Genomic DNA, 20068 nt, shown 5'->3' on the forward strand with positions numbered 1-20068 from the left:
GCTCATTGATCTGTTACTGCACACAACTGGGGTTCTCTTGCCCAATGCACATTAAAAAAAAAAGCCAATTTTATGGCATCAGCTTAGGGGAAGAGAAATCAGCTTTATTTTGTGAGATCCAGCTATAAGGAGACAGGGCGTGTGCTCTCGGATCTGTCTCCCCGAGCCAGGGCTTGGGGCAGTTTATGGGATGTCGAGCAGGGCGGTCTGAAACGTGGAGATGGATGATTAGAGGTAAGGAGAAGTGAGGTCATTGATGATCTGCGCAAGTGTAGTCAAGCTGCCTGCCTCTTCATAGGGTGCGTGCTCACAAAATGGCAGCGTTACCATGATCTGAGGGTGGAATTTTCAGCCCTTTGATGTCAAAAGGGTTCATTTATGGGCATTTACGCAGGCCTACTTGAGAGGTTGGTGGTCTCAACTGGCTGGAACTAGACAAGGGGTCGTTTCTCAGTTCCTAATTACTCTGTTGATAAGATGGGGACAGTTGAACTAGTCCTAGAGGGCCTGTGGTTACATTTCCACTCACTGCCGCCTATGATTTTTACAGCAGGCCTGTGGGGCAAGAGATCCAGGATTATTCATCACCATGTCACAGGAGGGGAGATGGAGGCCTGGAGAAGCGAAGGGGCTTGGGCTAGGACACACTGTGGGACGGGACCAAGTGGGAAGTGGAACCCAGGCCACTTATCACTTCTCTGCTCCTCATTGCCTCAAAGACGTAGCCATTCCCTCGTGCCAGGAAAACGGTTTGTGCCCACGAACTATCTAGTATGGAACAAACCCTCGTGCTCCGTTGGCTTACAGAGGCAGGAGAGGGGGCACATGCGGCAGGGGGCAGAGGTGTGTTGGCGGGCGGCATGAGGGGGCCAGCCCCTCACGTGGGTCTGACCTCCATCTCTTCCCATCCTGGTTTCAGCCTTTGGCCTGGGCAGCCTTCCCAACCTGCTGGGCCTGGTGGGGGACCAGCTGGGTGACGGGGATCGGAAGCGGCGACATGCCAAGACGGGCAGCTACAGCATCGAAGTACTGCTGGCGGTGGACGACTCAGTGGTGCGCTTCCATGGCAAGGAGCACGTGCAGAGCTACGTCCTCACCCTCATGAACATCGTGAGTGTCTCCGAGTCCTGGGGCTCAGGGCTGGGCAGGGGTGGAGCGGGAGCCTCCGGTATTGGTCTGAATGGGTGGTTTCTCTCGGGCCTGGTGTTTTCTGCGTGGCCTTGGGGAAGTCACTGCTTGTTCCTTAGCCCAGCTGGACAGCAGGTTCTGTGGTGAAACAGGCCTGAGCTAGCCTGATGCCCACCCCAGGCCGCAGCCTGACCACAGTGGTGCATACCTGTCTTGAGGTGGTCACAGGCCGTCAGTGCCAGCCCCTGGCGAGCTGGGGCCCGCTGACAGTGGGTTCTGGGCTTGGACACGTTCAGAGCCTGGGGCAGGCGTGTCTCGGGGGTGCTCGCTTGCCTTAGAGTTGAAGGGGCTTCCCTGAGACCCATCATCTGGAGAAAATGTCCAATCCCAGGCTGGAGAGACTGGCCAATGAGCTATCAATCTGCTAGAGGGGATCCCAGGTCCCCACTGTGGGCCTTGTGTCTTCACAGAGACCAGACAGGCAGGGAAAAAGAGAGTCACGGGCAGACTTTGAGACTGGTGACGCTGAGCCCACTTCTGTCCCAAGTGAGTGCCTGGTACTCACTCAGCTGCTGCTGGCGACTCTCATGCAGAGATGCAGGGCTCTTGTCACATATGGCCAGTTCTTCTAGAAAGGTCAGAAATGCAGATTTTTTTTTAAAAAAACTTGATATTATGGAAAATTTAAATCTAGATGTCTAAGTGAAGCTGTCAATTTTTAAATGTTAAAATAAAAAACCACAGTGAATGCTGAACAAAATGTATCTACACACCACATTTGGCCTGTGGGTTAGAAGTGGGCGCCTCGGAGCTAAAGAGGCACAGACCAGAAAGGAAGGAGGGCGAAAGTGTTGGAGGTGGGCCCTGTGCTGTTTCTCTTCTGGCAAGAGGCTTTTGTCAGAGGGGCCTGCAGCTATGGCTCTGGGAGGATGAAGACAAGTCGAGGTGCAAGAGGGACCTATGGTGGCAGTCATGCAGGCCACAGCCAGATGCTAGGGAGGGTGGGCAGAACCCCGGGCCCTCCCCTATGAAGCTGGGTAGAGGGGTGACATGTTGGGGTCAGGCCCAACTCAGCTTGCTGAGGCTGTGTGGAGTCCAGCAGGAGGAGGCGAGCAGTGTGGGCAGGCAAATGCCACATCAACAGGGGATAACAGGACGGGGTCCTGAGTCCCTGCAGGTGACCCAGCTTGACAGCTCATCATAGACGTTCATCCAGACGTAAGAGCTGAGAAGGGTGATGCCTACACGTGGTGGGTCCCGAAGAATTCGAGTGGGGCCTCTTTAGAAGGCCAAGGGTCCACCTGCTGCATGGGCCTCCACTGGCTTAAGGTTCCTCTGACCTGTAAGGTAGCTGCGTTCTCATGCAGACCAAACGACTGCAGGTGGGCAGGCTGGGATAGCATCACCTTGCGCTCAATCTACCCTGGCAGTTCTTGAAGCCTGTGATTGACCTGCAGCCGACCACAGTACTGCACAGAGAGGAACACTAGTGGACTGGACAGGAGCGTGGGCTTTGAAACCACACAGTCTGGCGGCCCCTTCCTATCTTTTTGACCTTGGAGCCAGGTTACTAACCTTCTCAAGTGTCCCTTTCTCCACTTTTGAAACAGCATTAACAATACTCACTGTGCATCGTTTAGGGGAGAGTTAAATGAGACACACAGTGTGTAGCCTGGTACCTCACATAGCATAATCTCTCAGTAAGTGGTTGGTGAGAATCATGATATGACTTCCATGAGGTGAGTAGTAACACGTTTCTGGAAACCGAACAGTCAATGAACAGAAGCATCAACCTCACAGTCATGCCAATCTGCCTGGAAATACTTGTAGGATAATGAAATAGCCTGATGCTGCCGTGCCGTCTGGGGTCCAAAATCCGGCCACACAGCAAATGAGGTGGCTGCTAAGATAGCATGCAGCTCAGGCAAAGGACCTGCATTGCTTAGGACTCTGTAGGTTGCAAATGATGGGAAACCAACTCAAATTAGATTAAGAAAGACAGGGTAATTTATTGGCTTATGAGCCAGCTTGTGAGAGGAACAGGATGGAGGTGGTTGTAAATGTAATTGGTACTGGAGGCTTACATGGACTCTGTCTTTAGGTTCCTTACTTTCTCTGTGACATCCCACTTCTCTCTGACCAGCTTCTCTGCAGGACAGATTCTTGGCCTTTAGCAACGTGAGGCCGACTCCTACCCTCAGAGCTCCATGGCCAGAGACAAGAGAAGTTTTCCCTCCAGTTCCCAGGCAAAGTTCCGGGAACAGGACTCTGATTGGTCTAACTCTAGGTCACATGACCACCCTTTGGACCAATCACTGTGTGTTGGAGAAGGACATAGAGTTTCCCAAAGTAGGAGAGGGACTGGACACAGGCATGGCCACTGGAGAAGTTGTTCTGAGCTGGACAGACACCCCGACTGTGTCTGCTACAATGTTTAACTCTGAAAGCCTCCGTATTTTCATAATTTCATAATAGCATCTGCTCTTGGGTTTGTTGTGAAGGTTAAATATGTGTAAAGTATTTAGCACAAGCCTGGCACATAGTGAGTACTCAAATAATGTGTTCCGCCCTTCTTGTAGCCGTATCGTTTGTCTTTGTGTGTGCCTGTAGAGGTTCTTTGTCTAAGTCTCTGAGCGTGAGGTCCTTGAGGGTGAGGACTTTGTCTTGGGCTTGAACCCCAACAGCACACAGCACAGAGCCCAGCACCTGGTAGGTGATGAGTAAATATGGAGCTGGTGGTGTCTATGGGAGGAGCAGGGAGCCAGCATCTGCCCAGAGGGGAAAAGGGGAAGGCAGCAGGTTTCTGTCCAACACCAGCCTTAAGGAAAGAGCAAGGCTAGAAATCAGCTCCAGTTACAGGAGCCCCAGCGAGGGGAGGGGCTGCCAGAAAGTCTGCCCCTTGCCACCCTTTGTTTGGATACTAATTCTATCCCTGAAGTAGCCTGTGGTTTGGAACTCAAAGAGCAAAGGCTGCTGTGTGGGCTGTTGGAGAAAGAGAGAGGGAGGAAGGGAGGATGACTATGAATATGAACACAGCCACCTATACTCTATAAATCACTGGCCCGACCTAAGACCCCACAGCTGAGGACCAATCCCATTGGTGGGAGAGCCAGGTCGGCCGCCGGAGCCAGCAGGTGGAGAACAGGAGGAGGAGCTGAAGTGGGTAGGCGAAGGGGAGGCCTTAGGAAGCCCTTGGGAGCTGGGAACCTGGGTCCAAAATAGGGGCTGAAGAGCCCAGGATTGTGAGCTGGGCCCTATTCATAGCCCCAGAGTCCTTCAGTTTGCTAAAAGATAATTTTCAGAAAAAGGTAAAATCATGACTCTTGTACAGAAATGAAAATGGGTGTGTGTTTAAAGCTTTTGCTTTACTCACTAATCAATGAGGGAACCAGGCAGATGTCATAACCTATTCAAAAGAGAGCCCAAAGAACAGAAACCTTTATAGATCAGGAATTTTGAAGTGAATGTGCAGATAGAGACAAAACTGGCTTTTTCACGGGGTGGAAGGGAAGATAGAATTTGCGTGTCGATAGACGAGAGTTGTGCATTGCTGTCAGTTGTCTGTCTTGCTCTGGTTGTAAAGTAGCTTCTGCCACATCAGATTCAGGTAGGACTGAAAGGTGTGCTGTGGACAGTGCTTAGTCTCCATTGAAGTACCAATTTTTATTCTCTGAGTTTGAGGCCTAGACCAGGTCCCAGGTAGAGAGCACTTTCCCTGGATGGCTGGGAGTCTCGTGGCCCATCTGACTTACCGGCTGTAAGCTCGCCCCTGGAGCTAGAGGACTGGCAGCCCTGCTTAGGACCCACCCCGGATTCTGGCTGTGGGACCTTCCCCCAACCCTCTCCTCCCCAGCACTGCCCTGGCCACTGCCTTTCCCTTTCTGGATTCTGGCTGGGGCGTGGGGTATGGAGGGAAGGCCTGCGGTCGGGAGTGGTTGAGGGTGGGTTGTCTGGGGAAGACCACAGAGCTCTCTTTCTTCAGCCTTCTGCTCCATTCCTTCTTGCATCTTTTAGAGAAACCCCTGTTTGTGCACCTCCATTGAGATTCTGTTTGTTTGCTTCTCCTTAAATGTCTCATGGTTGGACTGAGTAGGTCAGCAGGTTCTGGAAGGGTGGAACAGACTTTCTGGAGCCCTGCTTCCCCGCTGGCCTTACCCACAGTCTTGGCTGTCATTCATTCATTTGTTCAGAGCCAGGTGCTGTGCTGCCTCAGTGGGCCCTCCTTGGTGCTAGGCATTAGGCAGGATGGGGGTAGGTGTTAGTCAGGGCTCTGTGGTTGCAAGTGACAGAGACCCAACTCACACTAGCTTAAGCCAAGGAAGGGATCTGTTGGAAGGAAGCTGCAGGACAGGGCAGCTCCAGGAAGCACAGGGACTAGGGCCTCAGGGCCATTAGGACACTCTTTCCCGCTGCTTGTCTGTGCTTTGAGACACATTCCAATAGGAACCAGGCTTTCTCCCCATGACGGGAAACAGGGCCACTGGCAACCCCAGATTCCCACACCTCCTGCTCTCAGGACCCAAAGGCCAGGGATCCTTCCCCCTCCCAGGGGGGATTGGCCTGGGGTGGGTCACGTGGCCGTCCTGGGCTAGTTGCTGTGACTGGAGGGTCGGCTCCGGCCCCCCAGGTGGAGCTCATTGGGCATGTGTGTTGAGGTGGAGCAGGGTCTGTTCCTGGAAAGCAGGAGTGAGGCGTGCAGACGAAAGAACAGCTTGCACAGTGGAAGGCTCGGAAGGAAGGGAAGATGCAGTCCCTGCCCTCCAGCACTCACACTGCCGTGTGTCCACAGACGACTGCAAGTGACGTCATTGGAACCGTTTCTGAGCAACCACTGGGAGCCAGACTCCTTATAAAGGTGACCTCATTTACTCAAGTCTCCCAGGAACCCTGTGAGAGGTCTGAGTATTGCTGATGTCCCCACACAGAAACTGGGGTGCAGAGCGCTCTGCAACCTGCTGGTCTCCTGTCTGGTCAGCCGTGGGGCTGGGATCCAAGCTCTGCTCTGTCGACTTCAGAGCTTACCTTCTTCCCACGGCCTCTATACAGTGTCTGTAGCCTCATGCCAGGTGGTGCTGTCCATGGCTGGTGACCCAGGTGTCAGGGAAGAAAAACAACTTTCCTTTACCCTCTTAGGCTCTGTTCCTGGGGATCTGTGATTTAAACTAATTAAAGACAGATTAGCAAGAGAAAAAAACATTTACTTACGGGTTCGGTGTGCATATCCATGGACATACTGATGAGTAACTCAATGAGGTGGTTAGAATTTGGGGCTTATATACCTAATTTAATAGGAGAAAGAAAGGAGGGAGAAGGGCTCTAGGGGTAGGACAAATAGGTTTATTTAGGAAAGACAAATGGGTTTTTAGGAGAACTAAGGGGAAATAAGAAAGTTTATGATGATATTTGTTTATGTAGGTGCAAGTGGTCTTTCCATCACTTTTTATGGCTGTGAAAGTTCCCTGGGGAGGAGATTTATGGTAGCTTGCTTCCCGGAAATTGCTTCTTTGTCAGATAAGAGAATTTCTGAGAAGCCTTCTGCATCTGTTGAATCCCAGATGTCTTCAGCTTAAAATAATCTTTATACCAACTCTGCAGTTCTGACTGGGTCCCCACACAGGCCAGGGGTGGGACCTGAGAAGCGACCCCAGGAAATGAGTGATCATATACGTGTGTGTCCCTGTGCCAGTCCCTGAGGTCCCTGCTTAGGGTGGAAACCCACATGTTGTGGCTTCCTGGCCACTGTGTGCCCTTGGCAAGGCCCCCACTAGACCCAGTAACTGGTCTAGTCCAAGCCCCACAACAGGGTTCTGAGAGGATCAGCTCAAGTGGCCTGGGGGCCATGGAAAAGATGAGACCTGCCTCCGAGGTGTGGGGTTGAAGGCAGCGAAGTTAGGAAGGTGATGAGGAGGGGCGGCAGAACTTGTTCCCCAGGCAGAATTTGGGGCTTCCCTTGGAAACTGGAGGATGTCTTTTAATGGGTCATACAAGGGGATATTTTTTCCGTAGAACAAAGTGTACTTTTGAAATTTGGTATTCCAAAGGCGCTCCCAGACTGAAATGTGATGCGTTCAGAAGGGTCTGTTAATCCCTCAGATCTGGAGCTAGTAGAGACCATGTGGATGGCGGTGAGGAGTGGGTGGGAAGCTCTCCTAAGTAAGTTCTGGAGGTTCACGATGTGGAGTCCAGTCGCCCCCTTCCCTGCTGTCCTTCCCCATGTCCTTGGAACTTTACTGTTGGGGGAAGGTAAGCCCATGACCTCTTCCTCCTCTCTTGACCTCTGACTCACAGTCTTGGCCAGGGAGCTCTGCGGCACCTTCACTGAAGACTGTGCCATGTGGGCCTGCCTTGGGGACTGCTGTTTCTGCAGTCTCGGTTCCACCTTCCTTCTCCTCACCACCTGCCAGAAAGGAGGTGAGGAGGGGAGGACATGTCTTCTCGGAGGTTCTGGAAGGCTGCTGGAGGCTGGGTCTTCTGCTCATTGCTGGCTTGCCCTTGTGGATGTGGGAACAGAAGGGGCCTGGGGTATGTGAGGCGTGCAGCTGAGGCAGAGCTTCCCATGGCGGCCTGTTCCCCCGGGGGAGAGGGGCTCATAGCACTGAGATGGCCCCGCTTAAGGAGTTGTGGCAGACCTGCCGCTGCCCCAGGGAAAGAGGGCTGTGAGGGGTTCTGACTAACCAGGGTGCAGAGGACCAGCCCGCCATGGTTCCGGCCCGTGGAGGTGAACAGATGGGCAGCCGGCAGCCTCTCCCTCCCGGGGAAGCAGCAGCTCATCCTGTGCATTGTGTGGGAACTTTTATTTGCCTGGGACACTTGAAGCACTAATTCCCCGAGGGATTTCATGAAGCCAGTAAAAAGCGTGTCCCTTTGCTATTCCCTCAGAGTGCCTGCCTGCCTGTGACCATTTCTGATCCTGATTTCCGGGGCCAGGGCTGGCCTGGCAGGAGGGGAGAGAGGAGATCTGGTTCCCAGGGTGCATGGTCTCATTGTGCTAAGCCAGCGAGCAGAGGGCGGAGCTGTTAGTGGAGCGCTCAGAATGATCTGATCGGGTCCTTGTCTCTGGAGCTCCCCACCACAGCTGGGAGAATGAGTCAGGGGCATCCTGCTTCTCATTTTTCTTTTTATTAACCTGGGGATGTGCTATAAATATTCATGCAGCTCCAGATGGTGGGCAAGGACTCCCTCCTCACCCCTCCCTCACGTGCTGGTGGGCCCTGGGTGGACTTGTCTTTCTCTGTGCCTCAGTTTACCCATCTGTCACTCTCCTTAAGGCTTCTTCAAATCTCAGGACCCGGGAACCATTTGAGGACTTTGAAACATGCTGGGCAGTTTTCAGCATTTAGTGGGCACCTGGTGTGTGCCTAGTATGACAGACAGACTCCTGTTGTAGAAGCTTTGGTCTGGCTGCAAAAACAAGCCTCAGTCCCATAATAATTCGGGAATCTCTGAGGGCAGTGCTGAAGGAGGCAGCCGTCCCTGTGGACTGGGGGAGAGGAAGGCTTTCTGGAGGGGGTTGGAGCTGAGCCAGCCGTGGGTGGGAGGGGTTTGGCGAGGGGAGGAGCACGCAGGCTGAGCGTGGCAGCGGGGCAGGGTGGCAAGGCAGGGTTGTGGAGGCAGCGTGAGGAGGCAGCCGGGTGTTCAGGGAGGTGACGGAGGCCTGCAGAGAACGCTTGGAGTTCACCTGTGGCAGGATCTCCATCAGCCAGTAGCCCGGGCTCTCGAGTGGAGAAAATGTGTGAAGAACAGTGCCTGTCGGTGGCACCAAGGTAGATTTGGGGAGGCGAGGATGGACACCAGAGGCCAGCTGAGGCTGTGATGGGGCAGTGGAAAGACCCAGGAAATGAGGACTCTCCAAACTACCTGAATATCTCAAACGTCCCAGTATCACTCCAGTCCCTGCCGCTCATCAGGCTCAGAGCTGAGCACTTCACAGAAGCCCTCCTGGAGTCCTCGCTGCGCCTTACGCAGCCACATCCTTTGACCTCTGTGCCTCTGAGAAGCTAAGTGACTTGCTCAGAATCTACACAGCTAACAAGTGGCAGAGCTGGGATTCGAACCCACAGCTGTCTGATTTCAAAGTCTGCGCTTTCCCCCACTGCTGCTGTGGCAGAACTTGGGGCAGGCAGCTTGGGGAGGAGGGAGAAGGAAGGTGCCCAGGCTCCCAGCCTGGGAGGTGGGAAGAATGCTGCCCCTTTGCAGAAGGAACCGCTCTCTGCCACGGGTCTCCCTGGCAGGGGCAGGACCCTGGAGCTGTACCTGGATCACCCTTGCCCTTGGCTCCTGGCTATGGCCGGGCCTGCCAGCCAGGCACACTCTCCCTGCCTCGGGGTGATGCATTGAGTCTCTGGGGCAAGGACTCCCTTGGCCGTGGGGATGTCGGATCCTTTTACGGCCTGGAGCCGGAGCAGAGGGTGGGCAAGAAGGGACAAAGAGGCCCTTTCACTGATCCTCACGCAACCAGCCTGCAGCTGGACCCCTCTTGGCAGCCCGCTTGTCTGGGTGGCGGGCTCTCTGTCCACCCTGCTCCCCACCTCGCCCAGCTGACACTACAAAGGTGTTGGACGTGGTTGCCGGAGAGACGCTGGCTGGTGCCTCTGTGAAGGTCCTACCAGCTCCCACCCACCTCGGAACCCCTTTCTGAACACTGAAGTCGCTCAGACGGCCTGCTTGGAAAAGCTTGGTGCCCCTTCCAGACCCGGGAGGTTTGGGTGTGGGTGACTGTCAGACCAGAGCCTTGGTGGCCGCAGCTTGGCCGGGGGGGGGGGGGTGGCATTCTGTTGGCACAAAACACGTGTTAAACATTCCTGCTAAGGGCTGGTTTGGAGCCCCACAGAAGCTGCTCTCCTGCTGATGATGTGTTGCTTTGCCAGACCTTTCCTTTCCAGGGGTGTGAGCTTCCAAAGCAGCTCGTCCTGCCTGCTCGTCGTGAAGATGGGAAGCCTCCCCCTCCCTCTCTTTGCTCCTTTCTCTTCTTGTCTCTCCTCAGGAAACTTTCCACTGCTTTTAGGGCACTCAGAGGCCCCCAAAACTAAATGCAAACATTCGTGTACTTTAAGGCAGTGGGTCTTAACCAGGGGCGGTTTTGCCCCCCAGGGGACACGGGGAAGGTTTGGAGGTATTTTTTGGTTGTCACAACTGGAGGGCTAGGGGCTGCTGGCGTCTGGTGGGAGGAGGCCAGGGATGCTGCTGAACGTCCCATGATGTACAGGATGCCCCGCAACAGAGAATCGTCCATGTCAAAGCACCCCTCATGGCCGGGCTGCAAACCCCTACTGCCACACACAGGTGTTTACATTCCCACTGGGCAGAGAACAGCGCCCACCACAAAAGGACCACTGCTGGGACTCCTGGCAGGGGAGATGTACTGATAACGAGTACCCTCACGTGTAAAGACAGCTTTACTATTCACGAAGGGCGTTCATATCTACCGGCTCACTCAACATATTGGACAAACAGGAGGTCAGATTCCAGAAATCCTGTTTCTGGGGTGGTCTAATGGCCTCCCAAAGTGAGAAGTAGAAGTTTTAAACTAATTAACAGATGCCGTTGATTGAGCACATACTATGTACCAGGCCTGGTTCCAGATGATTGACGTTTGCCTCACCTTCCGTCCTCAGGCCTCCATAGTCTGATGAGGAGAGATGGGCTTGGGGGTGAGATCGCGCAGCAGAGCTCCGGTCTTCCCAGGCCTCCACACTGCCTCTCTTTACACACAGGCAGGCTTCCCTGGGACATAAAGCCTGCTGCAATTTGGAAATAGGTCGTGGAGGATAAATGCTGAGCGTTGTGGACTCATGAAAGGGCTCTGTTCCTGGGCAGTCTGGAACCACCCTGCACACACAGCCTGGGCATGACGTGGGCCGAGCAACTGGGTCCCGGGAGAACCGCTCAGGCCAGCCTGCAGGCCCTGGGAGTCCCAGAGCCCCACCCTGGAGAGGTGTGCTGGTTAGACAGCAGCTTCAAGTGCCCACCTGTAGCCCACACCAGCCCTCTGAAATACAGGGCCATGATCGTGAACTGGCAGGGAGGGGATGGAGCAGCCGAGTCTGTGGCAACTGAGCCTGTGGCAACTGAGAAAGGAATCAGGAGATTCAGCACCCTCCTCCCACCTCCCAGAGAGCAGGCTCAGCCTCCAAGATCTCACTGGTGACCTTGAAGGCAGGGCTGCCAGTGTGGCCTATGAGTGAGCGTGACAGCCTGGTGAAGTCTGTGTCCCAACCCAGGGGAAACCAGGGCCCAGCTCTGGCTACTGCGTGGGTCAGCCCCTGAGGGCCCAGGGAAAGCAGGGATCCCAGGCTGCAGGCAGCAGTATGTTGCTGACACACATCCACACATGTGTGCATATGCGCACATATATGGTACATGTGTTCGCACACGTAAGTAACACAGATATGTGTGTAGATACATGCACCTGCGTGTACCATGCCACATCAGATGTGCACACACAGATGAGTTCACACATATGTGTGAGCACGTCCTTACCATATTTCATCAAATCTAAGGCCCCAGACGCTCCGTTATTTTATGTACTGAAGGAAGAGCAAAACCTACCAATTAAACTCTGTGTTTTCTTATCACTTAGCATTTTTATTTGTATTTATCAGAAGAGCTCTTTTAGCCTCATTTAGACTTAGATTTTTGTCATGTTGCTCTTGTACACACATAAATAAGACAGTGTGAGGAAGTAAGGTCTTCCCATGACTTCTTCACATTCAGAGCATCACTTGTCCAAGTCACTTTCAGCATAGAGCCATCAGAGTCCGTGTTTTCCCACGTGGTTTTGTCGCCTGTGCCTTCAAGAGCACGAGTGATCCTGCAGGATTGCTCTTCTCTTGTCACTGGGATTTCGTCAAAGCTATGGACACGACACCCCTTCTGCAGCTTTAATGTGGGTGCCTTCTTGATCTTACTGGAAGGTGGCAATGCAGGTTTTCAGACAACCGGGACTCACATTCCTTCCTCAGATAGTCCCTAAACGGGTCATTACCTGAAATGTTGAGGGGTTGCGGTTGTCCTGTGAAGCCGCCAGGAACAACAAGAAATTCGTGCTTGTACGGGCAGTGACCACACACGGTGACTGCCCCTGGCCCACTGTGATAGTAAACAGGGAAAAAGAAGAGTGTCTCAGACTCTAGAAGTGCGGTGTGTGTCTCTGGTACCTGGGCGGTGGAGCGCCTGTTCTGCAGAATCACCATGTGACCTGTTGTTAAAAGGGTCGTGGCTGGGGAGACAGAAGGGCTGGTTTTAGGGCCTGGGACTGAGAAAGGGCAGGAGAGGTCATTGTGGCCATTCCCCTGCCTTCAAGCAGGGCTGGCCCCATTCTCTCCAGGTTCAGAGGCAGTGGATGCCCAGGGAAGGCCCCTGAGCAGAGGCTGGGCTTGAACCAACTGTGGTTGCTGTCCTTGGGCATGCTCCTCCATCACTCTGGGCCTGCCTTTCTCACCATGAGAATGGGGATAATGCACTGTGCTCCTGGGAGCTCCTTGGAGGATGGCTGACTCCAGAGCTGGGGCAGGGAATGTACAAGATGAGCATCTCGTAGGGCCAGAAAGGAAGGAAGTGTTTAAAAAACACAGAACCCCAGAACCAAAACCAATGAGGGTATGTTAAAGGGACATGGGAGCCAAATGAAAGTGCTCCCAAGGGCCATAGCTGGGACAACTTGAGCAACCAAATAAATGATGCAGCATTGAATTATAGCTGGAATGTAAAATAAATATCCATGAGTTCATGCTGATAATAAGTGATTAAATGAAAAGATAAATGGAGGAGAAGGAACAAATCTTCTGTGCAGAAGAATTCCAAATAATTGATGCATATACTCTGGCCTCAAGGAAGTGGATTTTAACTCCACTTTGCATAGAGACTTTCTTCTAAAGAGCACCGCATGGAAGGGGGCAAAAGTGAGTCACTTCCCGGTGGAGAAACCCGGCAAACGCTCTCTCAGTAGGTGGTCAAGGTCAGTGTCATCAGTGATGCACCGTGTCAGTCCGTGATGAGCCGTGTCGGTCAGTGATGCACCATGTCAGTCCGTGATGAGCCGTGTCGGTCAGTGATGCACCATGTCAGTCAGTGATACTCCATGTTGGTCAGTGATGCAGCGTGTTGGTCAGTGATGCGCTGTGTTGGTAGCGTGCACTCTTGATGTGATGTGGGGAGGATGGCACTTTACCTCTGTGATCTTCCTCCCCAAACCCCATAACCCCTGTCTAACCATGAGAGAAGCCTCAGGCCTACCCAAATTGAAGGACAGTCTGCAAAATACCTAACCAGGACTCCTCGAAACCTTTTAGGTCATCAGAAACCAGGAAGGTCCGAGAAATGTCAGAGAGGAGAAAGCGTCTGGAGCAGCCTAAGGAGGAATGATGACTGAGTGGAATGTGGTGTCCTGGATGGGATCCCAGAGCGAAAAAGAGGACATTGGGGGAAACCTGAATAAGATATGGGCTTTAGCTAATAATAACGTGCTGATATTGGTTTACTAGTTGTGACAAAATGTGCCACAGTAATGACAGATGCTAATAATGCGGGACACTGGGTGCCGTGCAGGCGGGAACTCTCTGTATTGTCCTTGCAGCTTTTCTGTAAACCTGAAGCTATTCTAAACTTAAAACGCGTTAATAAAAAAGAAAAGAAGGGTGGCACTTCCTTCCAGCAGGGTGCTGGGAGGGTCCAGAGAAGTGGTGCAGGGAGCTGGGGGCGCCGGCAGCCCTTAGGTTGCAGCTAGGGCCTGTCTCCTGTCTGAGTACAGGGTGGCTGAAGACCCCAGGGTCTTACCTTCTCAGCACAGCCCTCCATGTTTGAGACCTGCCTGAACCTGGCTGCCAGCAGTAGGGGGACCTTCTGCTCCATCGCTCCTCAGGAGCTGTGTTCCCTAGGAGTGAGGGCTTGGGGTTGGCCGGGACCTTCTCTGCTGGGCCCCCCTACCCCTGCCCTGCCAAGGAGAAGCCCATCTCGGCTTGGTCCAGAAGGGAGGGCTGCCAGCTGCCCTCCCATGGGCTCCCTGGGGACCTAGCTCTCCCCATCAAGCCGCAGACTAAAGCCCGGGCATTCCTGCCCTAGGTGCCCGGAGTCTGACCCTCCCTTTGGGCAGGAAAACACATTCAGAGCTCCCACCCCGATAGACCTCCTTCCCCTCTTCTGGCTCTGTGGGCTTGACCACAAGGGCCCCGGGAGGCGTGGTCATGCAGGGTTACAGGAGAACAAGGCAAGGGTTCTTGCGCTGACTCTCTTGCTAGTTGTTTCGCTGTTTACTGGATGTGGAAACCCACCTCCACCCTGCGTTTGCTCCCAAGAAAGCCTTTTTGTGCTTCAGAAGTTGATGTGCACCCACGAGGGACTGTTTGGAAGCAGGTCAGAAAGCCCAGGGAATGTGGTCGAGGCTTCAGGAGCGCCAGGCTCTCTTCCTGCGCCTTCCCCCCTGAGGTGCCTCCTTGCCCATTGCTTCCTGGCCCCTGGGCATCTCTCTCCTTCCATCCCTGACTTAGAAGCTGCCCCCGGCCCTCCCTAGCCTGCCCCCAGTTCAGTGCCCACAAGCATAAGCCTTGCCTCTGCCGGCTCCTCCCGTCTGCCCGGATCTCACCTCCTTTAACCTCCTCATCTAATTACCTCCCAGCGTGGCTCGTATCTTCTCAGAAAGACTGCACTATTGGAGGGCAAGGCCTCTTTCCCTCTCCCTAGCCAACCAAGGGGGCGGCGTTTTCTGAAGTGAGGACAAGTGTGCAGATGGAGAGAAGTCCACAGTCAGGGCTGCCTTGCAAACCGCAGGCTCCCGAGCTCAGTTTCTCTCTATTACCTGCTCATGCCACGTTGGCTGGACCCAGGTGAGCAGGGCGCCTGAAGGCTTGCCTTCCTCCTCTGGGTTGTAAACTTTCCTCCTCTTCTCTCCCAGGCCAGAGAAAGCCCACCCCCGCCAGCCTGCCACAGAAGCTGGTTCTGGAGAGCAGCTGCATTTAGTGGCTAAGATTCACAGAGATCTGAGTTCAAATCTTGGCCCTCCCACTTCCCAGCTGAGTCGCCTTGGGCAAGTTAACCTCTCTGAGCCCTGGATTTCTCGCTTATGAAAAGGGAATAGTTCCTCTCTCCATGCGGCTGCTGTGAGGTTGTCTGCACAGTGCTCAGCACAGGGCCTGGCACATGGTTGTGTTTGGTGACCAGCAGCTCATTCCCCCAGCTCTGGTGCGCTCTAGCATCCTCTCCCTTCTGCTGTTTTGTCTCCCTGGGGCCAGAGAAAGTCCTGAATTTTCCTTCTTTTTCTGGTGCGCATCCAGTGGCATCCCAGGCCAATGTGTCATGCCGAACCCTAACCTGGGGTGGGGGGCTCTTTGCAAATGACATGGAAATTGTCTGAGGTGAGGAAGCAAGGAGACTAGACACACTGTTCTTTTCCGCCCTGTGGATGTGTCTTGCCGCTGCCATGCTTGTGCCCACCACCGTGAGAAGCAACTCCTGGCCTCCTCTGAGCTGGTTCGCGGCCTCACCTCTGGCATTTGAGAGGGAGCGTGGAGGGCAGAGCTGACAGAGCCAGGCCCTGGTCCACAGCTGGCCTGGAGCCTATCAGCGAGCTGCCTGTGTGTTCCACGGGGCTGGGGTCCTTGGCCTCCCAGGGCGCTGCACTCCTGGCTGGGGCTCCAGCACCGGCTCAGGCTGTGGATGGGACTCATGTGCCAGGCGGCCTCTGCAGTTCTGGCTGGACATGGCAGCCCTGGCCAGCCACCTCTTTGGCCTGGGCAAAGACTCTGGGCAGCTCCGGCTGAATCAGAGCCACTGAGGTCCCTATTCAAGGGCTGGGGGTGACAGGGGTGTGTGCAGATGACTGTGCCAGGGCCCCAGAGATGGACTGGACTGGGGGACTTGGAATGGTAGGGCCAGCCCCACTTGTTTTAAATGGGAGAATAAGGGAGTAAAGAGCTACTTCATTATCCTTGTTCAGAATAAGAAAAGATCAGACTGTCTCTCATTGCCGAACCCTGCTTGTATCACAGCCTCAAAACTACTCATCCATTCCTGTGGGTTAGGTGTCCTTTTCAAGATCATTTTCCATCTTCTTTTCCTGCGCATCCTTTAGTGGGTCCTGTGAAACTGTCTCAGTTTTTGCTTACTTGATAACGTCTTCATTTCATCATGGTTCTTAAGAGATAGTTTGCTGGGCCCAGGATTCTGGGTCAACAGTTCCTTTATCTTGGTGCTTTGGTGGTGTCACTTCAGTGTCCCCCTTGTTACGTTGAAACCCTGCTCCCAACCCAATGGTGCTTCCTTGCTAAATGATCTGGCTTCTCTCTCTTGCTGCCTGTGAGATTTTCTCCTTGACTGATGTGAGCTTGGAGAAGTCCCTGAGAGACTGTGGTCACCATCTGTCCCCAGGAATGGCGCAGATGTGCTCAGTGAAACTTCAAGAGGGAGACTTGAGGCCAGTGGAGGAGGTGGACGGGAAGGCTGAGTGGGGCCTATGGCACTGAGGACATTTTAACAGCCGAGAGCTCCCCATTGCTAGAGGTGTGTGAGCATGGGCTGGGAAGAAAGTCCCCATCACATGGGGGTTGGCCTCAGTTACCTTGATTGCCAATGACCTCGGGGCTCTCTTGGTGGCTCCACATGGCTCCTGCCTTCCTCTCCCCTGCACCAAGCCTCTGCCCATCTCCTCCGAAGGGTCCACAACCTTCTTAGTCCAGAGATCCTGCCGGTCCTCCAGGGAGACCTCCCTGACCCCTCCTGCCCACACGTGTACCATCTGTTCCCTCAGCTCCTGGGGGGTGGCATAGGGAGTCTGTGCTGCAGAGCTCCGTATACCAGTCGCCCGAAGCCTTTGGGGATTGTTTCAGGGTGCTGAGTGGTCTCTCCAGATGGGGTGTCCCTTTCTGCTTGCTCAGTGTTTGCATTGAGGCCAGTTACCTGGGAGTGGGAGGTGGTGTCACGAGGTCCCACTCAACCCCATCAGCATTGGACACTCAGGCTCTGATTCTGCCTCCTGCTCAGAGTGCGGCAGCCCCCTCCCCAGTCCCACCGTGAGGACCTCCCAGTGTCCTGGGCTGGAGATGGAGCAGGGGAGCGGGGGTCACTGGAGGCCTTGATAGGGGTTTGGCCTGCTGCGTGGGGGGATAGAAATGAGTAATACGGCAGGATTCTGGCAGCACTCCACCTGGTCCACTTTGGAGAGAGACAGGGCAGGAAGGCAGTGGCCCTGGGCACTCGCTACGCCCAGGGCCCTGCAGATGCCCCCACCTGTTTCCCAGTGCCTGCTCTCTTCCCCTGCCCCGGGGTGGCCGTGGTTTATACGTGTGTAGTGGGGTGCGGTGTGGCTGTGTGGAATGTGCGTCACCCGTGACCCCACCCTTGGTCTACATGCCTACAGGGCATGTCAGGGTGGTCTGAGACACCGACCCCACCCCTGTGTAGAAGGAAGGCCAAGTTCTGGTGTTGGAGGGGCTAAGACATCGGGGTTAGTTAGGAGTCTTTCTATTGCAGATCAGCAGTCATGTCAGCAGATCAGCGAAGAATCCTTAGGTTGGAATTTGTTGGGGAGAAAATGTGTGTGTGGCTGATTGGACCCCTGCCCCTCCAGCCCGCAGTTCTCCTGGGACAAGTCAAGGGTTGAGAAGGACATCTCTTTATGTATTTGAGCACTTGTTCCCATGATGTCTCTGTTCCTGCTGGGGAGAGGCGGCCGGTGGGAGGAAGAGCTGCTGCCTTCTGGACTTCCCACCATTCCGTGTGGCGGGGTGTTGGGGAGGCCTGCTGTCCCACAGGGGGCACTGGTCTTCCATCTCAGTTGGCTCCAGACGTGGGTGCCAGGCAGACCCTGGTGGAAGCCTGATGCTGGCTGCTCTGAAGTCTGCCTGCTCATGAGTTGGGGCAGCTGCCTGTTCTGGGCACTGGGAGAGGCGGGCTGGGGCTCCACGGTGCATACAGCATCTGCTGCCACAGCTTGGCCCCCACAGCCTGGCCCTGTCCTTGGCTGGCCCAGGAGGGCTGTGTTGGCACAGGAGCAGACCTCCGGTTCCCCTCCTGGATTTCCTCTCCCAGGGGGACTCTCAGATGTGGGGCTGGCCACCTGGTTCCTCTGGATTTGGTGGACCACAGTCCCCGTGTGGGTTGTAGGCTGGTTACTTTGCTCATGAGCTGAAGGGCATAGAGGGACAAAAGTGGTGAGAACAGGGCCATGCATGAAACTCTATCCCGGCTCCTGGGAAGCTGTGCGGGCAGGAGTCAGAGGCTGGGTTCCACTTCTGTCTCCATCACTGTCGGTGCCTGGGGCCTCTCTGCCTGTGTGGCTCACTCATCATTCCCAGATGTGGAGTTGGCATGAGACGTCCACACGACAGCCATTATGATCCCTGTTCTAAGAGACAGAAATGGAGGTTCTAAAGAATTACCTGGTTTGCCCCGACCACCCAGCTCCAAAGCGACAGAGCTGGGATTTGAACCAGAACTCTGGCTCCCAGGAGCTGCATTGCTCCACTAGTGCTGTGTACTGACACTGACTCGCTCAGCAAGTCATTTCTCCTCTTGGACAAATCACTTCTCTCTGGGGTTATGTCCAACTGGGGGATTAGTTACATAAGTGGTGGCGCATGCCATGCAGACACTGGAGATGATACTTTTAAACACACAGAATAATGTTTCATGAAACAAGCAAAATGCAAAGAGTATATTCAGTGTGATTCCAATTTTGTAAAATGAGACACACATAGAGCAGGAAGCGTGTTAACTGTGGCTGTTATGTATCTGGCTAATAGTAGGGGAGGTGATTTAATTTTCTTCTTTTACTTTTTTTGTACTTTTCAAAGTTTTTAGAGTGAAATGTTTTATATTCAGAAAAAAAGTTTTTTAAAGCAAAAAAGCTGGAGTTGTCCAATGGGACGGCTCAGGAGATGGGCATCCTCAGGAGCGGGCGAGCTCCCTGTCCTTGGGGGTGGACTGGCAGAGGCTGTGTCCACCTGTCATGGACACTGTTCTGGGGCTTCCTGAGTAGGGGAGTAGATAGGACTGCGTGCTTTGATGAACCGTGCAAGGCACTGCCCCACAGGTCCCTGGGCCGGTGGGAGAGGGAGTAGCCAATGCAGTGATGCTCAGACTTGATCGTGCCTGAGAATCACCAGGGATCTTGTTCAAATGCAGACTCTGACCCAGGAGCTGGGCCTGAGGCTCTGCCTTCCCAGCGAGCCCCCAGGTGATGCTGATGCTGCTGGTCCCAGCACTTTCCCCCTGGATTTGCCCTGGAGGAGCGCCTGCCGCTGCCTCCCCAGTGCCCGGCCCGACAGGCCAGACAGATGATTGCGGTGGCAATTGAAAAGGTGTGCAGGGATGTGAGGACGAGGGATCTGAGCCAGGTGACATTTCTGTAAGGGCTCTTCAGAGATGTAGAGAGGCGAGAGTTGGTCAGAGCTGCTGAGTTTGAGACCAGACGCCCGCACACTTGGGCTTCGTGGGGAGAGCTCAGGGTCGGAGTCAGGCAGCCAGGATTCAAGCCCAGCTCTGCTGCTCGTTGGCTGCACGTCCTGGGCGGGTCATTTTACCTCTCTCCAGTACCTGGCCCAGTACCTGGCATACAGTAGGCCCTTAACGAACATTTACTTCCCCTAAAACTGCATGCTCTTCTCTTTCAGGTGGATGAGATTTACCACGATGAGTCCCTCGGAGCCCACATAAACATTGCCCTTGTCCGCTTGATCATGGTTGGCTACCGGCAGGTAAACCGCCTTGTCAGCAGGCGGGGTGTGGAGGGACAAGGGGTGTGGGGCCAGTGCATTGGAGCAGCTACAGCGTGGGGGAGGGGGACGGCATCTAGGAAACATTTTGTCTCTGGAATCAGAGCCCTGAGACCATTAGAATTGAGGCTTCAGTGGCAGAGGCGTTTGGGGTTGGTAAGCGAGGACTTAAGGGCTCCCTCTAATCTGATAAATGGACAGTCCTGTACCCTTACAGCTGAAGGTCCTGGTCCTTG

General features: G+C 54.3%; 1 protein-coding gene across 10 annotated transcripts in view; it reads left to right on the forward strand.

Moving 5' to 3' along the window:
* The window catches only part of ADAMTS14 (ADAM metallopeptidase with thrombospondin type 1 motif 14), an 83589-nt gene that overhangs the window by 32116 nt on the left and 31405 nt on the right, over positions 1-20068 (forward strand). For all 10 annotated transcript variants that reach the window (XR_011495535.1, XM_070489609.1, XM_070489629.1 and 7 more), the window contains exons 4-5: positions 920-1110; positions 19731-19814. Coding sequence is in view for 9 of the 10 variants with exons in the window: in XM_070489609.1 (XP_070345710.1) it covers positions 920-1110; positions 19731-19814 (275 nt within the window). In the remaining variant the exon portion in view is untranslated. The remainder of the gene's footprint in view (positions 1-919; positions 1111-19730; positions 19815-20068) is intronic.

The sequence above is a fragment of the Equus asinus genome, chromosome 2, assembly GCF_041296235.1.
Source record: "Equus asinus isolate D_3611 breed Donkey chromosome 2, EquAss-T2T_v2, whole genome shotgun sequence".
NCBI classification, from domain to species: domain Eukaryota; kingdom Metazoa; phylum Chordata; class Mammalia; order Perissodactyla; family Equidae; genus Equus; species Equus asinus.